Here is a 23315-nt window from a genome sequence, read left to right on the forward strand (position 1 = left end):
ATAATTTCTACGAGTATTTCTATATGTAAAATCACTAATAATAGTTTCTACATCAATTTGGTCTAACATATTTTTTTAATACATAAATTAGCTAGATTGTTTTACCTTTCTTGTGACATTGACGACCTCATGTAAGTTTTCAACAATTTTAATTTTGAAAAATTTCTTTTAGTAGATGTAACTGTCGCCAACATAGTTAAGAGTAAGGGTACTAATTGAGTTGAGCAGCTCGTGAGCAAGTCGAATTTGACTCGGTTAAAATTTGGTAAACACTCGACTCGATACCTTAAAGAGTCGAGTCGAGCAAGGTCTAACTCTACTCGATAAGTTCGCGAGCAACTTGTTAATTTTTTATAATGTTTTGAGATATTGATTATCTTATTTATAGGATTGATTATATATTGTTAAACTTCTTTTTTTCCAAAAAAAAAACTATTGTTATGTATTAATTTGGTGTATCTATGTATTATTACTTTGAGTTTAAATTTTTGAATCCATTCGCACAATATTTTGATCATCCTTTTGTTCAAATTGTTAATTCATATTTATATTTATAGCTATATAGTATTACTAGATTTTACATATATTTTTAAAAAAACAAGGTAAAAGTTCCGGTGACCTTAACGAGCAACGAGTCGAGTTGAGCAATGAATTTTTTTAACGAGCATGATACAAACAAAATTTTATTGAGCTTAACGAGAATCGAATCAAGTCGAGCACGAGTTAAACAATTTTTGAGTCACGTTAAGTTTGTGATTAACTCGCTCGATAAATATCCTTAGTTAAAAGTACTCGATGCAAATGTCATCCATTGAAAATAGAAGGTGGAGAAGACCGTTTATGAGGAAATTCATGAGATTGAATCGGAATTTAAGAAATAAGTTGAGAGAATAAGAAGTCACCAATAATGGGATTGAACTTGAAAAGTAGAGATTGAAATGGACTTGGTTAAAAGAAGTGAGTGATGTAAAGAAAAATCTCTAATTTTTAGTTGCTTGCACAGTTCCTAACTTATAAGAGCATTTTTTTCAATTAAATTTGGAGTTTTTAATTATGAACTCTGGAGAGGTACCCCTCCTACCTATGTTCAGCTACGGGCTTGATTGAGTGCTTCAGTTTAGCTCGAATTTCTCGTGTTTTTTATGTATTATGTCTCATGTATTGATTTTTTTAAATAATAAAATTATTTAATATTAGTTTGTTTATAAAAACACCTTAAATACAAGATGAAGCATATGCTACAAATTATAGAACTGCCAAGATCCTAATAACACCTTATTACGTCACATAAATCAGGAAAATTCTTAATTTCATCAAGGTGAAACTGATACCGGATCAATGAGCAATGAAGCAACCCCATCTTTTGTAACTTTCCCAACATGTGTGTACTGGTCATCTCCATCCTTGTAAAGAAACTCGATGACCCTCGTAAGATTGAGGCTTCGTCTGAGAACCGGCATCGGAATAACCTTTGTCGTCTCACTAAATATGATCTCGTAGTTTATATCTTTCCAAGCATTCTCCACTTGCTTCTTCAGTTCACTGCATGCCTCTTCTTCTGAAACTCCATGTTGTCTCATGTAACATTCAACGGCCGATTGAACGTGTCCTCTCTCTTGCTCAAACTACATGAATTTATATATAAGTTACTGAAATTACCTCTAACCAAATTCGAAAAACAGAATGTACCTTATGTGAAGCGATATCGTCCATGAGACGGCAAACGACGGACGAAGCAGAGACGATTTTCGGGTTGCTAAAAGCCCATTTAAAAATCTCAGGTGTCACTGAATCTTCCATTCCAATAAAAGACGCTATTGTCAAGAGGACATATCCTGCAGTTACAAGTGCGTTCCTCATGTACTCCTCCATCGTTGGTACATACTTCTCTTGGTACCATTTGTTTTCCACAAAATAAGATTCTGATAATTGCTTAAACTATGCAATAAAAAAACATCATTAGTTGTTCGTTCTATTACCTTTAAACTTTTCTAAAGTATTAAGTATACTCGTATTACATATATACTCGTATCTGATGAAGAGTTTACCGTGTCTTTCGCGTATTGGAAACGATATGATTTTCCTTGCTTTGCCATCGCTTCCTCCAGTTCTCCATAAAAATCTAACATTGGCTTGTAGAAGAATTTCATGTATTCCGGAAGTTGATCTAAACAATCAGCATCCCACCTGAAAATCGGAAGCTTGATCATTAGATTGCCACATTAAATCAAATCGTCATAACGGTTATATATATTCATGTGTAAATATATAAGTTGTTGACCTCTGAATTGCAATCGTAAGGAGTTCAAGTTCTTCATATGTGCCATATGCATCGTATATGTCATCCATAATTGATATCATGAGTAGTATTTTTGTTAATATCTCTCTAGCGTAAGAGTATTGAGGCTCAAAGTACACTCCCAATATCCAAAAGTAACCTTCCACCGATCTATTTCGTATAAATGGAAGCTTTGTTTCGACATCTAAATCTTTCCACCACCTGAAATAAAACTCGTTATTAGTGAATTATTTGTCCTGATAATTTGGGTTAAATTTTAGTATTTGAATGAGTAATATATTGCCTGGAGATGTTGCTTAGCTCCTCCTTGTGTAAATCTTGCAACAAGTTGAAATCCAACTCTGCAAACTTCAACAGCGTTTTGTCATGTGAAGCATCTTGTTGATAAATGGGTATGAATCGCCTAGCCTCCAACCTCGGCAAGCACTTGGAGATGGGTCGGTTTAGAGCATTGGAGACTAAGGCCGAAAGGGGATATTCGATACTGCCTGCAGCTTTGGCTGACTGTAGATGACTGATGGTGAAAACAAGGGCTTCTTCGAGTATATCCTCACCATGTACACGTAAATGTGCAGCTTCGTATAATTCTAGCAAGCCTTTCACATCACTTGTTAAAGAGTTTTTGAAGTTTCCTTCTCCATCTTTGAACTTGTTGAATATCTCTGCTCAATCCAAGTAGGTATTGGTAATATCCGAAAGGTATAATGTTGAAAAACGTTTCTAACGTTTTGACTCATATTCTTTTATTGGAATGTTTTGTTTTAGAGTAAAAAGATTGCAAACGTTTAAATAAATAATCACTTTAGTTCTTTTTTTTTTTTTGAAGCATTTCGGCCCTAACGGGCCTCTATTTTAGAGCATTGACAGTTTGTTGATTAATGACTCCTATCCATGGACGAGTCTTTTTGTCCCAAAATGAAACGTTGAGTGTCAAATGTTCCAAAAAAATTCCAAAGTGACTATTTAGTAGAATATTAGGGACATTTTTTTACTTAAAATGAAATGTTGAGGATCAAATTGCTCAAAAAATTAATAAGGGCCAAAGTCAATATTTAATTAAAGGGTAAATTACGCATTTAGTACCTAAATTATTAGTTTTGGTCTGTTTTAGTAATAAACTTTCATTTTTTTCAGAACTATACCTAACGTTTAGTTTTTGTTTCATTTTAGTACCCAGTTGTTAAAAACTTAACGGACGGGCTGATGTGGTATAGCTCCAGTGGAAGGATGACTAATCTGAACGGTGGACCATGAGAGAATGATTAGTCGACCAATATAGTCCAGTTTTAAGCCCATCGGATGGTGGACCGTGGAGATTAGAGGATGAAAAAATTGAAGAGTTCGTCGTCAATTTAAGGAGATTGAGGTGTTTTCAATAAAATGGAGATCAGAATTGTGTTCAGGGGGTCGAAATGGTGCAGACTGAAAAGTTTAGCTTCATCAGCCGATGGATGCGATGACCGACGACTGTACACGCATCGGGCGGTGAGCTCGTCTGTTAAGGTTTTAATGGCGTGTACTAAAATGAAACAAAAACTAAACGTTATGTATATTTTAAAAAATGGAAGTTTGGATACTAAAACGAATTAAAACTGATAGTTTAAGTATTAAAATGGATCAAAACTGATAGTTCTGGTACTAAATGAGCAGTTTACCCTTAATTAAATGTTATGGCCTTTTGTCTTTAAATGAAATGTTGGAAGCTAAAATATTCTTAAAACTAAAGACCAAAATGACTATTTAATCAAATGTTCAAATCTACGTTATGCCTATCCAAAATTACGTATAAAGTACTAGGGAAGAGCGGACTCACCACTCGGAACATTAAACCCATTCTCTCTGAGCAATCGAAACCGAAGAGAAGTAACCTCGAGATGAGTTTGGTCCAGTTCCCAGTCTTGTTCAAAAATATTGTGCAATGCTTTCTCTATCTCTCTTTCGAAATGGTAACTCACTCCTAACCGTTCGATTGTATCAATCAAACGTAATTTGTGCAGTAACTCATCATGCATGGCTTCCTTAACCATCCTCCTCACTTCTTCCTTCAATTCTCCATGTTTTTGTGGAATATCACTAAAGTCCTGCACAATTTAACGTACAAAAAAAAAGATTAATATGTTGGGGAATTCACCATCTAAATCAAGGACGAACATAAGGTTTTCAGGGGACGACTACTCTCGGCCGCCTCCTCAATTCATCACTGATCTAAATTGTTTACCGTTTTAGATGGACATGAAAGGAAAATGTTGCCCCAGACGCAGGGATGAAAGTTGGCTATAGGACGATTGTGGTTGGACATGGATTGATGGGTTGAAGAAGGAGGCATTGACGAATAAATTTGAGAAGACATTTCTTCAGATAATCGGTGTAATTCAAAGAGCTCTTATTTTTGTAAAGGATAACACTTTAGGGAACGTCGGGCACGATCGTATGATAGAAGCTGTCCAAGCTTAGGAACCGAGCCAAGCTTTGGGTTTTATGAATAAGAGCCTTGAAGTGTTTTATAGTGTGTGTTCGACAAATTTAATAATATATGGGATTTGTGGCTTGAACTTGGATAGAAAACGTATGGTGGTATTAAATTATTCGTGTTATTTACGTTAAATTGATTTAATTGTTTGAATTTTAAGTTTAAAATTTAAAAGTTCACAGAAATGTCCCAACCACCGGTCGTTCCATCCATGAAATGTCATTATCTCCTCAGCTTATTTGCTTCTAGCCACTCAGGCCACCGCAACTTGTTTCTCTTTCAAAATAATGGCTGATATTGCTGCTGCCACTCCTCTTTCTCTTATTTTTGAACGTGTTAGAAAGATGGTTTTCTATGTTGTCAAAGTCACAAACAAAAGGGAGAAATTTCACCGAAAGAAACTGTCCACACAAAAGAGGTGAATTACTCTATGGGGATGTAGATTTATAGGATTGAAAAATAAAACTTAATAGATAATTTGACCCTAAAGTATGACTCGATTTTCATTTTAGCCCTTGATGGTTTTTGGTTAAATATGATTATGGAAGTTTTATACCCTCGACGATTTTGACCCATTTGTCTAACACCGTTAAAATAATTAAGGGTCAAATTTAGAATAAACTATACATTAAGGGTTGTTGATGGTAACGAGGTTATGGTGGCTGTAAGTAGTTCATTCTTTTTAACATGGACGTAGAGTTACAGCTGGTGATATTGATGGTGAATGGAGAGAGGAAGAAGAAAGGTTTCAGAGTGAACTAATGAAGAAAAGAGAAGAGAAATACTTCATCTTGTCTGATATATGAGTTTGTACATTGACCCTTCGTACGTGTTGATGTCAAACATGGATCATGATTGTTATTCATAGACTAATAGAGTGTATAAATGTGGCCATCAGATTTGACCTTGATAGATCTCTTGAGTTTGTCAACAGTCATGTTAAGAGTTTACAGTCGGGCGTGCGACCCTTCAAAGGTGATTTTGGTAGGCGGAAGAGTTGTTAGTGAATAAGGAGTATCTTCGGAGGTATAACATTTTGTGGACTTGTCTTGTGGGAGTCTTCTGAAGGAAATCTTGGTAAGTGAAGAAATTGGTAGTGAATGAATATTTACAAAGGTATAATAAGGGTCAATCGGAGAAATTGTAATGTATGATGAAAAAATAATAGTTGAGTGATCAAAATAAAATAAAAGTAATAATTGAGATACTAAATGTGTAGTTTATTCCACTCCGAATCTTATTTTTTCTGTAATATATCTCCTTAATTTCTTGCTTGAAATAAACCCAACTCTCCTTTTCTTCTAGTTGTTTCTTACGTATAGGGAGATAGTCAAAATGTCAAAAAGGTAGACTTATTACAAATGAAAAAAAAATGACAATAAAGAATATCGAGGGTCAACAACTAATATTAAAGTTGGTGTCGCTACCGATCAACAAAGACAAAAAGAAAAAGAAATGAACGACTTATCAACGAGAGAAAACTAATAGTGCTGATCGATTCTATAAGATACATAACTATTAGTTACAAATGAACTAAAACTTCAAATATCCATAACTATTTTTGGTAAAACTATATTTTAATCCCTAAACTTTTACCTTATTTACAATTTGGTAATATTGATCCAAAATAATAAAAAATCATAATTAGTAGTAACATATGAACCAAGATCTCGACGGTTCGTATTTGACTTCTTTGAAAAAATTATCATTTTGCCCCTCATAATTAGAGATTTTATAATTTAGTTTAAATCTTAAATTTATAACAAATTGGTCACTCGACTGTTAATCATCGTTACTGGAATAAATTAATATTAATGTGACACGTAATTCTGCTTTTTTGGTAATATTTGACCATGTAAGATCATTTTGGCCGGTCCTCACTGTTGGGGAAATCGGGTTATTTCCCACACGAACGTAGTTTTAAAATTTACCTAAAATGTCAAGATCAAACCACCAAAGGTTGCACATCGGATAAACCTGTCAAACTATTGAATATTGAAACACAATGGAAAAACCGAATAAAAAACAATAAAGGAGAGAATACACCAAATTTACGAGGTTCGACGAGAATATCGTCTACTCCTCGGGCACCACACCGGATGATAACTTCATTATATCACCAATATTACAACAAATGGAATTCTTTAGAATTCCCAAAGTGGGAGAATGAAGAATACAAGAGGAATAGAGAACTTGTTTTGGGATGATTTCTAATGAAATACTTAGGCCTATTTATAGTTGAGTTTTAAGGACTAAACTTATAAATAACCTAATATTTTAGGGATCAAACATGAAAAATAAGTTGGCCACCTACCAAAGAATTTTCCAATGTGTACAAGTTAGCCACCAAATATGAAATTCCCATATTCAAAGTTTGGCCACCAACCAAGATGAAATTTCCAATAAGTTGGTCACCAACCAAGATGAAATTTCTAACTTGCCAAGTTAATTTCAAGTCAAATCTAACAAATCTCCACCTTGGCTTGAAATTACCAAGCCTACTGAACTTCTTCAACTCCCCAAATTTGTAGTGCCTCTAATTGCGCTCACAAGCCACACACCCGAAGAGGTTCATACTTTCAAGATGTTAATCAAGTTCAAACAATGATTGAACTTGATTATGTTACCACCTTGGTCATCATATCTGCAGGATTTTCTGATGTCGCAATTTTCTGAAGTAGAATATTTCCTTCTTCAAAGATCTCCCACACAAAGTGATACCTCACGTCGATATGCTTAGTCCTTGAATGGTAGACTTGATTTTTCACTAAGTGAATAGTGATTTAACTATCACAATAAGACTAATGTGACTTTGAACAACTCCCAAGTCTTCCATCAACCCGTTAAGCCAAATTGCTTCCTTTACAGCCTCTGAAACTACCATGTATTCTGCCTTTATAGTAGACAAGCTACCATAGATTGCAATGTAGACTTCCAACTTAGTAGAGCTTTAGCAAGAGTAAACAAATACCCAGTAGTTGATTGACGTTATCCAAATCACCAGCATAATCGGAATCAACATATCCAACCACACACTGACCAAGTGCTTCATCTAGTTCAAAAACTAAACCAACATCCACGGTTTGTTGGAGATACCATAGAATCCATTTCACAGCTTGCCAATGTCCTTCTCCAGGATCATGCATGTACCTGCTCACAACTCCAACTGCTTGTGAAATGTCAGGACGCGTACACACCATTGCATACATCAAGCTCCCAACTGCATTAGCATATGGAACTTTTGCATATACTCTCGTTCTTCGTTAGTTTTAGGATAATTGAGAACTAAGTTTCAAATGAGAAGCCAGTGGGATACTTACATGTTTGGTATTTTCATTCATGCCAAAACATTGTAATACCTTTCTCAAATACTGGTTCTGTGTTAAACAAAGCTTCCCTCTTTGTCTATCTCTGCTTATCTCTATACCAAGAATCTTCTTGGCTTCACCTAGATCTTTCATCTCAAACTCTTGATTCAACTGAGCCTTTAATTTGTTTATCTCATTTTGACTCTTCGAAGCGATCAACATATCGTCAACGTACAAGAGAAGATAAATGAAAGATCCATCTTTGAGCTTTTGCAAATACACGCAATGATCATATTTGCTTCTAGTATACTTTTGCCTCCTCATAAAGCTATCAAATCGCTTGCACCACTGCCTCGGAGATTGGTTCAATCCATATAGCGATTTGTTCAGCTTACAAACTCATTTCTCACGACCACCATCTTTGTATCCTTCTGGCTGAGTCATATAGATCTCCTCTTCTAAATCACCGTGGAAGAAAGTCATCTTTACATCAAGTTGAGCTAGCTCCAAATTCAACTGTGCTACCAAGGCCAATAATATTCTAATGGAGGAGTGCTTCACAACAGGGGAAAATACTTCATTGTAGTTGATTCCCTCCTTTTGAGCGTAGCCTTTAGCTACCAACTGTGCCTTGTAGCGAACATCTTTCTTGCTATGAGATCCATCTTTCTTTGTAAATACCCACTTTCATCCAATTGCTCTTTTACCTTTCGGTAATTGTGTCAGTTTCCAAGTGTTGTTCTTTTGGAGAGATTGCATTTCTTCATTCATGGCACTTTTTCAATTATCAATTTCCAAGCTTTGTACTGCGTCTTGGTAAGTGATAGGGATATCATCATCAACAACTGGAAGAGCATAGGCCACCATATCAATAAATCGAGCAGGTCTACGAATTTCTCTCCTTGGCCTTGTAACTGCAAGTGGTTCTGGTGTCTCCAATGGTCCTTGGGTTTGAACCTCTTCATCTTTTAATTCTTCTATTTGAGTTGAAAAATCAGCTGCATCAACTTCTGGGATCATCGTATGCTGAAACTCCACCTGTTTTGGAGTATGCTCCACCTGTTGCGGAGTACTACTTGTCTGGACAACTTCATTTGTTAACTTCTTTATTAGGGCATATTCATCAAAGGTAACATTTCTGCTACAAATTATCTTCTTGGTGTCTAAACACCAAAGGCGGAATCCCTTCACTCCATGGGTGATTCCCATAAAGAGAGCCTTCTTTGCTTTCGGATCAAGCTTGGATTCCTTCACATGATAATAAGCAGTGGATCCAAATAGATGTAAGGAATCATAATCAGTAATAGGTTTTCCATACCATACCTCCAATGGTGTTTTTCCTCCTATCGCTGATGACGGCAGACGATTGATGAGATGACCAACATATGTCACAGCCTCAGCCTAAAATGCCTTGCCTAACCCAGCATTAGACAACATACATCGAACTTTCTCCAATAATGTTCGATTCATACGCTCTGCCACCCCGTTCTATTGTGGTGTATTTCTAACAGTGAAGTGTCAAACAATACCATACTCGTGGCAAACATCAAAGAATGGGTCACTTTTATATTCCCCTCCATTGTCCGTCCTAAGACGTTTGATCTTTCTACCAGTCTGGTTCTCGATCATATTTTTCCATTTTAGGAAAATTTGAAGCACTTCATCTTTAGACTTCATCGGATACACCCAAACTCTTCTGGAAAAGTCATATACAAAAGTTACAAAATAATGGTTTTCTCCCAAAGACGATGTCTTTGAAGGACCCCATACATCTGAGTGAATATAATCCACAATATCTTTTGTATTATGTATAGTGGTGCCAAACTTCACTCTCTTATGCTTTCCCATAACACAATGCTCGCAAAAGTTCAATTTGCAAGCCTTTGCACCTTTCAACAATCCTTTATTTGCCAGAATTTGCAAGGATTTTTCTCCAACATGTCCCAACCGCATATGCCACAACTGGGTTGCGTCCAAATCATCACCTCCGGAAGTTGCTGCAACTGCTCCAATAATCGTACTACCTTGATAGTAATACAAATTATTTTCCCTGATGCCCTTCATCATCACAAGTGCGCCATATGTGACTTTTAAAACTCCATCTCTCATAGTGACTACTGAGCCTTTGGATTCCAAGGCTCCCAACGAGATAAGATTTTTCTTCAAACTGGGCATGTATCGGACATCCGTCAGAACTCTGGTTGATCCATCTTGATTCTTCAATTGAATTGAACCTATCCCAACAGTTTTACAGGCATTGTCATTGCCCATATAAACAACTTATGTATTTAGTTCTACTAAATCGGAGAACCACTCCCAATTAGGGGACATATAATAGGTGCAACCCGAATCTAATATCCATTTATCTGAATGGAATGTTGTTGATGAAGCAACCAATGATATGTTAGAGTCATTTACATCATGCTCTGCAACACATGCATCTGGAGCAGTCTTTCCTTTCTTCTTCAGTTTTGGACAATCTTTCTTCCAATGGTCTTTCTCATGACAAAATGCACATTCATCTTTTCCTAGTCTGGACTTCGACTTTGATCTCCCTCTCTACTTTGGCTTTTGACTTTTTTTAGCGGCCTCTTGCCACCATGGCCCCCGCTGCTTCGTACTTGCTCTCCTTCTTGGTTTTCTTCCTGAGTTCATAACTATACAAAGCAGTAGTTACATCTTTAAGGGTAACATTATCCTTACCATGAAGTAAAGTTGTCTCAAGGTGCTCAAATTCATCAGGAAGAGATGACAACATCAAGGCTAAATCTTCATTTTTGAAGGTTTCATCCATGCCTAATAAGTCTACCACTAGCTCATTGAACGCAATGATGTGTTCATTCATATTGGTGCCTGGTTGATAATCAAATCTGAACAATCTTTTCTTCATGTGGAGACGATTCTGAGAGCTTTTCTTTAGGAATTTTTCCTCCAATGCTTTTCACATCTTACTTTCAGAAGTCTCGTTCTTGTAGCCATACTTTTGCTCCCTGGAAAGATAAGATCGAATCGTGTTGCACGCCAAACGATTGATTGTTCCCCATTCTTTCTTCTCCATAGATTCGGGCTTTTCTTCCTCAATGGTGATGTCTAGGCCTTGTTGGAATAAAACATCTAACACCTCGCCTTGCCACATGCCAAAATGACTGGATCCATCGAACAACTCCACCGAGAAATTTACATTTGACATCACCCTCCTCACCGGTCCAGATGAAGAGCTTGATGTCTCAACTGATCCATATTTTGGCATTTTGATTCTAACGAACAATATTCAATATCATAAACTATATCTTTTCAGCAACGGAACCACCAGGATAACCTCAACCGAAGCTCTCATACCAATTGTTGGGGAAATCGGGTTATTTCCCACACGAACGTAGTTTTAAAATTTACCTAAAATGTCAAGATCAAACCACCAAAGGTTGCACAGCGGATAAACCTGTCAAACTATTGAATATTGAAACACAATGGAAAACCGAATAAAAAACAATAAAGGAGAGAACACACCAAATTAACGAGGTTCGACGAGAATATCGTCTACTCCTCAGGCACCACACCGGATGATAACTTCACTATATCGCCAATATTACAACAAATGGAATTCTTTATAATTCCAAAGTGGGAGAATGAAGAATATAAGAGTATAAGAGGAAAAGATAACATTTTTGGGATGATTTCTAATGAAATACTTAGGCCTATTATAGTTGAGTTTTAAGGACTAAACTTATAAATAACCTAATATTTTAGGGATCAAACATGAAAAATAAGTTAGCCACGTACCAATGAATTTTCCAATGTGTACAAGTTAGCCACCAAATATGAAATTCCCATATTCAAAATTTGGCCACCAACCACGATGAAATTTCCAATAAGTTGGTCACCAACCAAGATGAAATTTCCAACTTGCCAACTTAATTTCAAGCCGAATCTAACACTCACCCCCTTCTCTCCTTATTCTCCTTCTTCAACTCACCATTTTTCTTTTTTCATTTTTCTCCAATCCCACCATTCTCAAAATCTCAAGCTTTCTTCATTTTTTTCACTACAATTGGATATTACTTTGAACCACGTTATTCATGTGCTCTGCATCGGATTGGAATTCCACATGTAATCAAAATCTTGACTGCCAACTGAAAAATTTTAACTCTTTTTAGGGAAATCTTCCTATGAACAACGTGTTTGACTCTTTTAATATCATTTTATAATTAATAGTATTACAATGTAATTTTATAGCATTCTCGAACTTATGTTTACATGACATTTCTTTTGCATCCATGTCGGCCTTGAGATCATCCAAACACACGGAACATTGCGACATCTCATCGACTTCCACAGTGGGCAAGACTTTGATCGCCTCTTTTTGTGCCGACGAAGTGTCGTATCGATTCGAGTCATTCTCCGTTGAATGTTGTAATAATAAGTCTAGATCGAGACTTAAGAAAGAATTGCCTAAAGACTTGTTGTTGAAAATAGGTGCAAAAGCACCGAAAATTGGGGAAAAAAACAAATGCACCAAATTGTGCATTTTAAAGTCAAGATTTCACAGCATAATTTGTTGAAAAATGAAAGGGAAAATTACAAATTTTTAGTCCCTAGACTTTAGGGTATTTATAAGATTAGTCCTTAAGCTTCCCTAGCTTATTTAGCTTCAAAACCATCACAAAGCATTCTAGCTTTCTTCCAATACTAGAGAATTTAGAGAGTTTCTTGAGAGTTGTTTTCTCCTTTTTATCAAGAGAGAATTATCATTGTTTTCTCCCTGGTAGATCGAGAGAAGTTGTAATTCCTATTTTCTCATAGTGAAATTCTTCTACCATTGCCTGTGGTTTTTACCCTATATTATTTAGGGGTTTTCCACGTAAATTTTGTGTCTCTTTTATCTTCATTTTTATTTTCTCAAATTATCAGTTGTGATTTTACTCTATTCGATAGCCGTCTTCCGCAACAATTGGTATCCGAGCCAGATTTGAGTGTGTAATAACTGCTTATTGTCTTTGTGGTTGCCACCAAAAGGTGGATCCTCCAACATAAGAAAATAAGAAGATATTACCCATTCTTTGAAGGTTCTAGAGAACTATTCACGATAGTGAAATAGTGGGAGCTATCTAGAAGCTATAGCAACGAAATTTGATATTGAAAAGTTCAATGGCAGAAATTTCTCATTGTGGAAATTAAAGATGAAGGTCATCCTGAGAAAAGACAGTTGTCTAGCACCTATCAGCGAAATGCAGGTCGATTTCACATATGACAACAAATGGATTGAAATGGACGAGAATGATATGGCAAACTTTCATCTAGCATTAGCAGATGAAGTATTGTCAAGCATCGAGGAGAAGAAGACAGCTAAGGAGATATGGGATCATCTCACCAAACTATACGAGGCCACATCGCTGCACAATAAAATTTTCCTTAGAGAAAATTGTACACTCTCCGTATTCCAGAATCTACTTCAGTGATGGAGTACTTAAATACATTGAACACTTTATTTTCTCAGCTTACATCCTTAAGCTGTAAAATAGGAGAATAAGAATGTGCTTAACTTCTACTTCAAAGTCTACCAGATTCGTATGATCAACTCATCATCAACTTGATAAACAGTAATGTCACCAGTCTAGTCTTTGATGACGTTGTAGTTTGTTGTTCTACAAGAAGAAAATTGGTGCAAGAACAAGGAAGACAGACAAGTAAATCTGCAATATGTAGAAGCATTGACAACGATGACAACGATAAAATGGAGATCAACAGAACGTGCCCAAAGCAGCAGACACAAATATGGTAGATCGAAGTCGATGAGCAAGAAGAATTTAAAGTGTTACAACTATGGGAAGAAAGGTCATTTGAATAAGGATTGTTTGAGTCTAAATAAAAACTTCAATCCACAAGGCAATACCGCAAACACTTCAGATGATGAAGATGTTCTATGTTGTGAAACGTCAACCACCGTGGAAGACAGAAAAAGATTTGCAGATATATGGCTCATTGATTCAGGAGCGACATATCACATGACCTCAAGAAGAGAATGGTTCCATCATTATGAACTTGTCTCAGGAGGATCTGTGTATAGTTGCAATGATCATGCCTTAGAGATCATTGGCGTGGGAACCATCAAATTGAAGATGTATGATGGAATAATTAAAGTTGTTCGAGATGTGCGGTACGTGAAAGGCCTGAAGAAAAATTTATTACCCTACAGATTGTTGGATAATAATGCAAGCAAGATTAAAATACGGAAAGGAATCATGAAGGTGTTCCGTGGAGTGCTTGTGGTGCTGAAAGGCGAAAAGATAGCAGCAAACTTGTACATGTTAAAGGTAGAAACTTTTCTAGAAGCAGAAGCCTCTGTTGCCTCATGTAGTTCAGATTCTGCAATGCTATGGCATCAGAAACTTTGACACATGTCAGAACAAGGAATGAAAGTCCTTTTGGAGCAAAAGCTGCTTCCAGGCTTAACAAATGTATCACTTCCTTTATGTGAGCATTGCATAACAAGTAAGCAGCATCGGTTGAAATTCAACACATCAAATTCTAGAGGCAAATGAGTTCTAGAATTGGTTCACTCTGACGTATGGCAAGCACCAGTTACATTCCTAGGTGGAGTAAAATATTTTATCTCATTTATTAATGACTACTCCAGGAGGGTGTACCTTATTAAGAAGAAGTCATATGTGTTTTCCACTTTCAAAAACTTCAAAGCGCGGGTGGAACTTGATTCTGGAAATAAGATCAAGTGTTTCAGAACAGATAATGGAGGAGAATATACAAGTGATAATTTGATGACTTTTGCAAGAAAGAATGCATCAAAAGATAGTTCACAGTGGCGAACACTCCTCAATAAAATAGAGTGGCAGAGCGGATGAACAGAACCTTGTTAGAAAGAACAAGAGCAATGTTGAGGGATACAGGCCTAGAAAAATCATTCTTGGCAGAAGCAGTTAATACCGCCTGTTATTTGGTGAATCGAGCTTCATCAACTGCAATAGAGCTGAAGACACCAATGGAGATGTGGACTGATAAACCAGCTAATTATTCAAACCTCCATGTATTTGGAAGTATTGTGTACGTGATGTATAACTCCCAAGAAATTTCAAAGTTGGATCCAAAATCCAGGAAATGCAAATTCTTGGGGTATGCTGATGGAGTAAAGGGGCATCGCTTGTGGGATCCCACTGCCCGCAAAGTGATCATTAGCAGGGATGTTATCTTTGTAGAAGATAAGCTACAAGGAAAAGAAGAATATAGTAGCACTGAAAAGTCAGAGACTACACAGATACACGTAGAAAAGGAGTTTGAACAAGGAGATTCTTCTGAAGCAGAACCAACACATGATGAACAAGAACCAGAGAGTTCTGAAGCTCCAACAACTCGTCAATCAGATCATGTGAGAAGACGTCAAAATTGGCACTCAGATTATGTTATAAAAGGTAATATTGCATACTACCTTTTAACAAAGGACGGTGAGCCATCAACATACCAGGAGGCAATAAACAGCTCATATGCTTCACTGTGGATGATGGCGATGCAAGAAGAAATTGAAGCCCTTCATAAACATAATACATGGGACCTTGTGCCACTACCACAAGGAAGGAAGCCAATTGGTAATAATGGGTCTTCAAAATCAAGCGAAATGGTGACGATCAATTTGAGAGGTATCGTGCAAGACTGGTGGTTAAAGGATATGCTCAAAAGAAGGTATTGATTTCAATGAAATATTTTCTCTTGTGGTTCGACTAACAACAGTTCGAGTAATTTTGGCAATATGTGCTACATTGAATTTACATCTAGAGCAGCTAGATGTTAAAACAGTTTTTCTTCATGGAAATCTTGAAGAAAAAATTTACATGCTCCAGCCTGAAGGTTTTGAAGAAAAAAATAAGAACTTGGTTTGCAGGTTGAACAAATCTCTGTACGGTCTAAAGCATGCGCCGAGGTGTTGGTATAAGAGATTTGATTCCTTCATTATGTGCCTTAGATACAACAGACTTAATACAGACCCTTGTGCTTATTTCAAGAGGTTTGGCGATAACGATTTTGTTATATTGTTGTTGTATGTGGATGACATGTTGGTTGCAGGACCCAACAAAGATAATATTGAAGAATTGAAGGCACAACTGGCTAGGGAATTTGAAATGAAGGACTTGGGATTAGCAAACAAGATTCTAGGGATGCAAATTCACCGAGACAGAAGTAATAGGAAGATTTGGCTTTCACAAAAGAATTACTTGAAGAAGATCTTGTCACGATTCAGCATGCAAGATTGTAAGCCAATTTCTACCCCTCTTCCTATTAACTTCAAATTATCCTCCAGTATGAGTCCGAGCAGTGAAGAAGAGAGGATGGAGATGTCTCGAGTACCGTATGCATCAGCAGTGGGAAGTTTAATGTTCGCTATGATATGCACAAGACCAGACATTACACAAGCAGTGGGAGTTGTTAGTCAGTACATGGCGAATCCAGGCAAAGAGCATTGAAATACAGTAAAGATGATCCTGAGATACATCAAAGGGACCTCAAATGTTGCATTATGTTTCGGAGGATCAAACTTACTAATCAATGGGTATATAGATTCTGACTATGCAGGGGATTTGGATAAAAGCAAATCTACTACAGGATATGTGTTCAAAATTGCTGGTGGAGCTGTAAGTTGGGTTTCAAAATTGCAGTCAGTTGTGGCTACATCCACAACAGAGGTAGAATATGTTGCAGCTAAACAAGCAAGTAAAGAAGCAATTTGGTTGAAGATGCTATTGGAGGAGCTTGGGCACAATCAAGAGTATGTCTCTCTGTTTTGTGACAGTCAAAGCGCCTTGCATTTAGCAAGGAATCCAGCATTTCATTCAAGGACAAAACACATACGAGTTCAGTGCCATTTCATTCGTGAAAAGGTGGAAGAATGGACGGTGTATATGCAGAAGATCCATACCAAAGACAACATAACAGATTTCATGACGAAGGCGATCAATGTTGATAAATTTACTTGGTGTCGATCCTCTTGTGGTCTGTCAGAGACGTAAGTAACATGATGGTACAAGGTAGAAAGAATGGTGTGAAGATATGATTGTTGCAATCAAATCTTCAAGTGGGAGATTGTTGAAAATAGGTGCAAAAACACCGAAAATTGGGGGGGGGGGAACAAATGCACCGAATTGTGCATTTTCAAAGTCAATATTTCACAGCAGAATTTGTTGAAAAATGAAAGGGAAAATTACAAATTTTTAGTCCCTAGACTTTAGGGTATTTATAAGATTAGTCCTTAAGCTTCAACTATAAATACCCTAGCTCATTTAGCTTCAAAATCATCCCAAAGCATTCTAGTTTTTCTTCCAATACTAGAGAATTTCGAGAGTTTATTGAGAGTTGTTTTCTCTTTTTTATCAAGAGAGAATTATCATTGTTTTCTCCTTGGTAGATCGAGAGAAGTTGTAATTTCTATTTTCTCATAGTGAAATTCTTCTATCGTTGCTCATGGTTTTTACCCTATATTATTTAGGGGTTTTCCACGTAAATTTTGTGTCTCTTTTATTTTCATTTTTATTTTCTCAAATTATCAGTTGTGATTTTGCTCTATTCGATAGCCGTCTTCCGCAACACTTGTATGGTTGAAGTTTGAGTTTAGGCCACTCTAGTTGGAATCATAAGAACCTTGGATGATAATATGAGAATGATAATAGAATGATAATATGAGAAAATGAAGAAAGTTTAAGAATTTGAGAAGGATGGGATTAGAGAGAAATAAGAAAAATGGTGAGTTGAAGAAGAAGGGGTGAGGACCGGTCAAAATGATCTTACTAGCCAAATATTATCAAAAAAAGTCAGAATAACGTGCCACGTCAGCATTCTATTACTCCAGTAACGGCTGTTAACGGTCGATCGATCAACTTGTTATAAATCGATAATGTTAGTAATAAATTTATTATTTTTGAGAATTCAATGAGGAAAATGAAAGCATACTCAAATATTAGTGACAATTTATATAATTTACCCCATAACATATATTGTTCATCACTTTCAATTCATCACTCTCAACCTGCCGTTGGGGAATTACGAATGTTATTGATTTAGAAAAAATCGATCACTAATATTATTGATTTAGAAAAAATCGATCACTAATATTATCGATTTATAACAAATTGGTCACTCGATCGTTAACTGTTGTTACTGGAATAATAGAATATTGATGTGACACATAATTATGATTTTTTTTTGGTAATATTTGACCATGTAAGATCATTTTGATTGGTCATCACCCCCTTCTCTCCTTATTATTCTTCTTCAACTCACCGTTTTCTTTTTCTCCAATCCCACCCTTCTCAAATTCTTAAACTTTCTTCATCTTTTTTCACTTAAATTTTTGAACTACGTTATGCATGTGCTCTGCATAGGATTGGAATTGCATATGTAATTAAAATCTTGACTGCCAACTGAAAAATTTTGAACTTTTTTTTAGGGAAATCTTCCCATGAACAGCGTGTTCTACTCTTTTAATATCATTTTATTATTAATAGTATTACATTGTAATTTTCTAGCATTCTCGAACTCATGTTTACATTACATATCTTTTGCATCCAAAATGATCTCACGCAGCCAAATATTATAAAAAAAAGTCAGAATAACGTGCCACATCAGTATTCTATTACTCTAGTAACGGCTGTTAACGGTCGAGCGATCAACTTGTTATAAATCGATAATGTTAATAACAAATTTATTATTTTTAAAATTTCAATGAGGAAAACGAAAACATACTCAAACATTAGTGACAATTTATATAATTTACCCAATAACATATATTGTTCATCACTTTCAATTCATCACTCTCAACTTGACGTTGCTCTCATTATTCCCTTACATATGAGAATAAGGTTTTGTTGTTGTTGTTAAGAAATTATATTAAAATTTTAGAAGATATAAAATTAAATTATCAGTAAAAAATATAAATAAAATATTTAAATTATATAAATAAAAAAAAATTCAAATGTACGAACATATCTCCTAATATCTTCTCAGTCCACCCATGCCCACATTTTACAACAACAATGTTGATATTTTTGGCCCTTTAATTCTAGCCACTCAACTTGATCCCACTATTTCCTTTTCTCTCTGAGAAAATAACTGGTTGCCTTTTGTCACTTCCTCCTCCTTTTTAAACGTGCTAAAATGCTGCCTTCGTACATTATCAAAAGGCATAATGTTAAAAATAGCCCCTAATATTTAAGAAATTTATCATTTTGGCCAATATTAGTTGACATACGACTAACACTCTAAAAAACATTTTTTAACATAAAATAAAACATTGGGGGCTAAATGTCTCGAAAAATAAGAGACAAAATGATTATTCTATCTTATATTAGAAATCTTTTTGCTCTAAAATAAAACGTCAATGACTAAAATGCTCTAAAAATAAAATAAAAGGTAAAATAATTATTTTAATAAATATTGAGAGTTAATTTTGACATTATACCTTATGAAAATCACAAACAAAGTTGTGGATGAAGTCACAATTGGAGTAGTGTGATTGGTGTGGACCTTCACTGGAAGGGTCAGTCACTCTCTCACCGTCCACGTCCGAGAATTACGAATTTAGAAGTATTTTTTAAGATTAATATATAGTAATAATATAAAATTTTTATATGAAATGACTACAAATAAAATTTTAGGATATATACAATTAAAAATAGGATTTTGTTGTTATTGTTAAGAAATTATATTAAAATTTTAGAATATATAAAATTAAATTATCAGTAAAAATATAAATAAAATATTTAAATTATATAAATAATTAAAAAATTTCAAAGGTACGAACATATCTCCTAATATCTTCTCAGTCCACCCATGCCCACATTTTACAACAACAATGTTGATATTTTTGGGCCCTTTAATTATAGCCACTCAACTTGATCCCACCATTTCCTTTTCTCTCTGAGAAAATAACTGGCTGCCTTTGTCACTTCCTCCTCCTTTTTAAACGTGTTCAAATGCTGCCTTGGTACATTATCAAAAGGAGTAATATTAAAAATGGCTCTTAATATTTATCAAAATTATCATTTTGGTCATTATTAGTTGATATATAATTAATGCTCTAAAGTAAGAACATTTTTTAACCTAAAATAAAATATTGAAGACTAAAATATCTCGAAAAATAAGGGATAAAATGATTATTATATCTTATATTAAAGGTCTTTTTTAAAATAAAATATCAATGACTAATACTTTAAATACTACGAAAATACAAAAAAGTTGTGGAGAAGTCAGTAGTGTGATTGGTGTATGTTCTGACTCACTCCAGTCTCCACCTCTCACCCATTATTGAAGGGTTCAACCTCCGGCTCAAGTTACTTGCAACACTAATATCTTTCTTCAATTTCTGGCTTGAAATGACTAAAATGCAAATGACTTTTGCTCCTAAAATAGTAAAGCATGAAAATGAACCCAACTCTCCTAAATCTCCCTATACCTATTTAGAGGAAAAATAGTGAACCATGAGGTGGAAAGAGCAGAAAGCCTAAGACTAGCTCCTGAGAAAGCAACACTGCCTGAGCTACAAGAGACTACAAAGACGCATCTAACCTGTTGTTGTTAAAATAGCTACAAACAGAGTTGGTAACCAACAGAGAAGAACACATAATGAAGAGCAGCAATACATCTTACCACATAACCTCCTACGTAAAGGCACCAAAGCACAACTCAACAATAACAGCTTAATAATATAACGATCTCGAACTTCGAACAAAAAACGTGAAAAACAAGGGAGCTACACAGGCCACGAGTAGATCGATCAAAACTCCAATCTGCAATTCCAACAGCTCTAGAACGAACAACAATCGATCCAGACCCCCTTATCCACTCGAACAAAAAAACAAAAACTAAGTTGTTCTCAAAAACCGAAAGCAATCACCTAAAAACCCCAACAATACTCTAAAAAACGTCAATGCATTGCTATCGACAATAGCTTCTTAAAAGCCACCATTTCAAGACTAACAACCATTAATCCAAGTTGCCTATCTAGACACCGTCTCATGCGCTTCAACAAAAGCTTCAGCCCACCTTTGCTTTAAGACATAATCTGAAATAGATGTACCTGATAATTCAGATAATAAGAGATCTGATTTATTCAAATTGAATTTCTTCAGCGTTCGGTCTCTTCTTCTTCTCTCAACTTTAGATAGGACTTTTCCCTGAATGTCCAGCAATGATCCGAATTTCTTCAACTTCAGTTTTTTGGTAAAGGACTTATACGACAATACCAAAGGAAATAAATACATACATATTATTTTTTGAAAATTTGTTAAATTTAATATCAATATATTTTTTTTATATATTTTTAAAATATTTAAATTTTATTTTAAAATATTGATGCTCTTACTTAAATAAAGTACCCATGATTAAATATTGATATCAAATTTTGACATTACAATTTTTTTAAAATATATACACAAGAGTATCAATGTTGTGCTTTATCATAAATTTTACTTTCAAATAATTTTATGCTCTCTTAAACAAACACTATAATTTTACGTTTTTATTAAAAAAAAATAACATTCCCAATAACATATAAAGTAATTTTACATTCATACTTAACAAACTAAACAAAATAATATAACATTTTGGATAACGTGTAAGATAATATTACAACAACAACAAATCATAAGAAATTCGGGATCGAACTCATTCACAGCCATAGGAATTATAGCCATTTGAATTAGACATATTCTGAGGTGGTGCTCGTTCCGGCCGAGGTCTAGCATACTCTGCGAATATAACCCAACCGTCGAGGAACTGCAAATGATCCAAAGGAAATTTGTTAACACAATCAGGGGAAGAGACAATATGCAGACGAATTACATTCCGAAATACATCATCTTATCATAAAACTGAAAGAAATAGTAACAGATCATGATTCAATCATCAGTGATCTAACCCGGTACAGTTCTGTAAAAGTATTTAACATATTTATATCTGAAAAACCTTTCAAGGGTACAACTCCATAAAAATTATCAGCTCTCTTCAGGGGCAATCATTACCCTTTCGATTGAAATTATAACCTTAAAACACTTTTCAATCCGAAACAAAGAGGTCCGGAAATGGATGATGAACGAATGAACACCTAAACTTAACGAAATAAGCATTTCAAGGAAGTAGATGGAGCTAACCTTGCCATCCATTCCCACTCTGCCTTTCTCAGCTTCCTCTATGGTGGCATACCTTACAAAACCAAACCCTTTGGAATAACCCGATACTCGATCGGTCACCACTCTGGATGCAGAGAAAGAAAAAAGACCAATGGTTATTAATCTCATAAAGAAGACTTCCAAAATTCTTTGAGGTGAGGGAGACAAACCATCAACTACTCGGCCGAACTGAGAAAAGGCTTCTCGAAGTTTCTCCGTAGGAGTGCGTTTGTTAAGCCCTGAAAAAACAAATTCATGTTAGCTTACCTCATAATATGAACTGGTCAGCACATGCAAACGAATGTGTTTGCAGAAATCAAATTACAAAACCAAAACAGGGAGACGAGTGATATCAAACCTAAATTATTAATGCTTAATCTATTCAAGATTGACGAATTACTTCTTTGAATGAATTAAAGGGATAGACAATATCAATACTTTAATGGTTTCATTTCATGACCACTTAATCAAACCATAGCAAATATCAAAATTTTCTTCAACTTTCCCGCATTTTCCAGCAATTAAACCAGCATAATAACCTAATAAATTGATAAATAAACAATTCTATTAACAACCAAGAAAGGAACAGGACCGGCAAGTCAAACCCAATAAAAGAAACATTATTTTGTTCCATTTTCCTGAAGTTTCCCAGCAACCACCCAAAAACTAAACACATAAGCAATACCAAAACAATAAAATAACATGACCAAACATGAAAAGTACGATAGATATAGATGGAAAAGAAGAAACGCTACCGGAGAAAAAGAGGTTGGTGCTTGGAGGCGATTGCTCTCGACCAGGGGTTCCGTCACCGTTCCCCATCGCGGCAATTGGTGGCGGAACAAAGGAATTAGCCGAAGCTGTCGAGAATATTCGCCTCAATCCCGGAGGAGCTGACCCAGCCACCAGCGCTCTCGTCGCCGCCGCCCTCAAAGCCATCGTGGAGATATTAGTGGGGGATGGGAGAAACGCACGATTTTAAAACCTCTTTTACGGTGTTAAAAAAAGGGTAAATTACACAAAGGACCCTCAATTATAGGACGCTGCTTTATTAAGTTAATCGATTATTAAATGTT

At 35.5% G+C, this 23315-nt stretch overlaps 2 protein-coding genes across 2 annotated transcripts; both read right to left on the reverse strand.

Annotated features, from left to right (window-relative positions):
• Positions 1–1291: 1291 nt before the first annotated feature.
• Positions 1292–4760, reverse strand: LOC120169203 ((+)-delta-cadinene synthase isozyme XC14-like). Its single transcript, XM_039177412.1, has 7 exons — positions 4518–4760; positions 4113–4380; positions 2583–2961; positions 2282–2500; positions 2049–2187; positions 1690–1938; positions 1292–1625 (listed from the first exon to the last, which is right to left on the reverse strand). The coding sequence occupies exons 1-7, from the start codon at positions 4647–4649 to the stop codon at positions 1314–1316; spliced, it is 1698 nt and encodes a 565-aa protein (XP_039033343.1). The 5' UTR covers positions 4650–4760; the 3' UTR covers positions 1292–1313.
• Positions 2030–23202, reverse strand: LOC120169202 (organelle RRM domain-containing protein 2, mitochondrial-like). The gene is made up of 7 exons (XM_039177411.1): positions 22995–23202; positions 22410–22478; positions 22222–22328; positions 21721–21847; positions 6774–6784; positions 6100–6104; positions 2030–2042 (listed from the first exon to the last, which is right to left on the reverse strand). Exons 1-4 carry the CDS (start codon positions 23176–23178, stop codon positions 21737–21739), a joined length of 471 nt encoding a protein of 156 aa, XP_039033342.1. The 5' UTR covers positions 23179–23202; the 3' UTR covers positions 2030–2042; positions 6100–6104; positions 6774–6784; positions 21721–21736.
• Positions 23203–23315: the final 113 nt, after the last annotated feature.

This window comes from Hibiscus syriacus, unplaced genomic scaffold (assembly GCF_006381635.1).
Source record: "Hibiscus syriacus cultivar Baekdansim isolate YM2019G1 unplaced genomic scaffold, ASM638163v2 tig00111754_pilon, whole genome shotgun sequence".
Lineage (NCBI taxonomy): Eukaryota > Viridiplantae > Streptophyta > Magnoliopsida > Malvales > Malvaceae > Hibiscus > Hibiscus syriacus.

Excerpts from the sequence above, each read along its gene's own strand:
- LOC120169203 (XM_039177412.1), bottom strand. The coding sequence starts at position 4,649 with ATGTCTTCTCAAATTTATTCGTCAATGCCTCCTTCTTCAACCCATCAA. Across the intron at positions 2,962-4,112 it reads TGGGTTTAATGTTCCGAGTG|AGATATTCAACAAGTTCAAA; the intron begins GTGAGTCCGCTC and ends TGGATTGAGCAG. Across the intron at positions 2,501-2,582 it reads GAGCTAAGCAACATCTCCAG|GTGGTGGAAAGATTTAGATG; the intron begins GCAATATATTAC and ends GTTTTATTTCAG.
- LOC120169202 (XM_039177411.1), bottom strand. The coding sequence starts at position 23,178 with ATGGCTTTGAGGGCGGCGGCGACGAGAGCGCTGGTGGCTGGGTCAGCT. Across the intron at positions 22,479-22,994 it reads CACCAACCTCTTTTTCTCCG|GGCTTAACAAACGCACTCCT; the intron begins GTAGCGTTTCTT and ends TTGTTTTTTCAG. Across the intron at positions 21,848-22,221 it reads GAGTGGGAATGGATGGCAAG|TTCCTCGACGGTTGGGTTAT; the intron begins GTTAGCTCCATC and ends GATCATTTGCAG.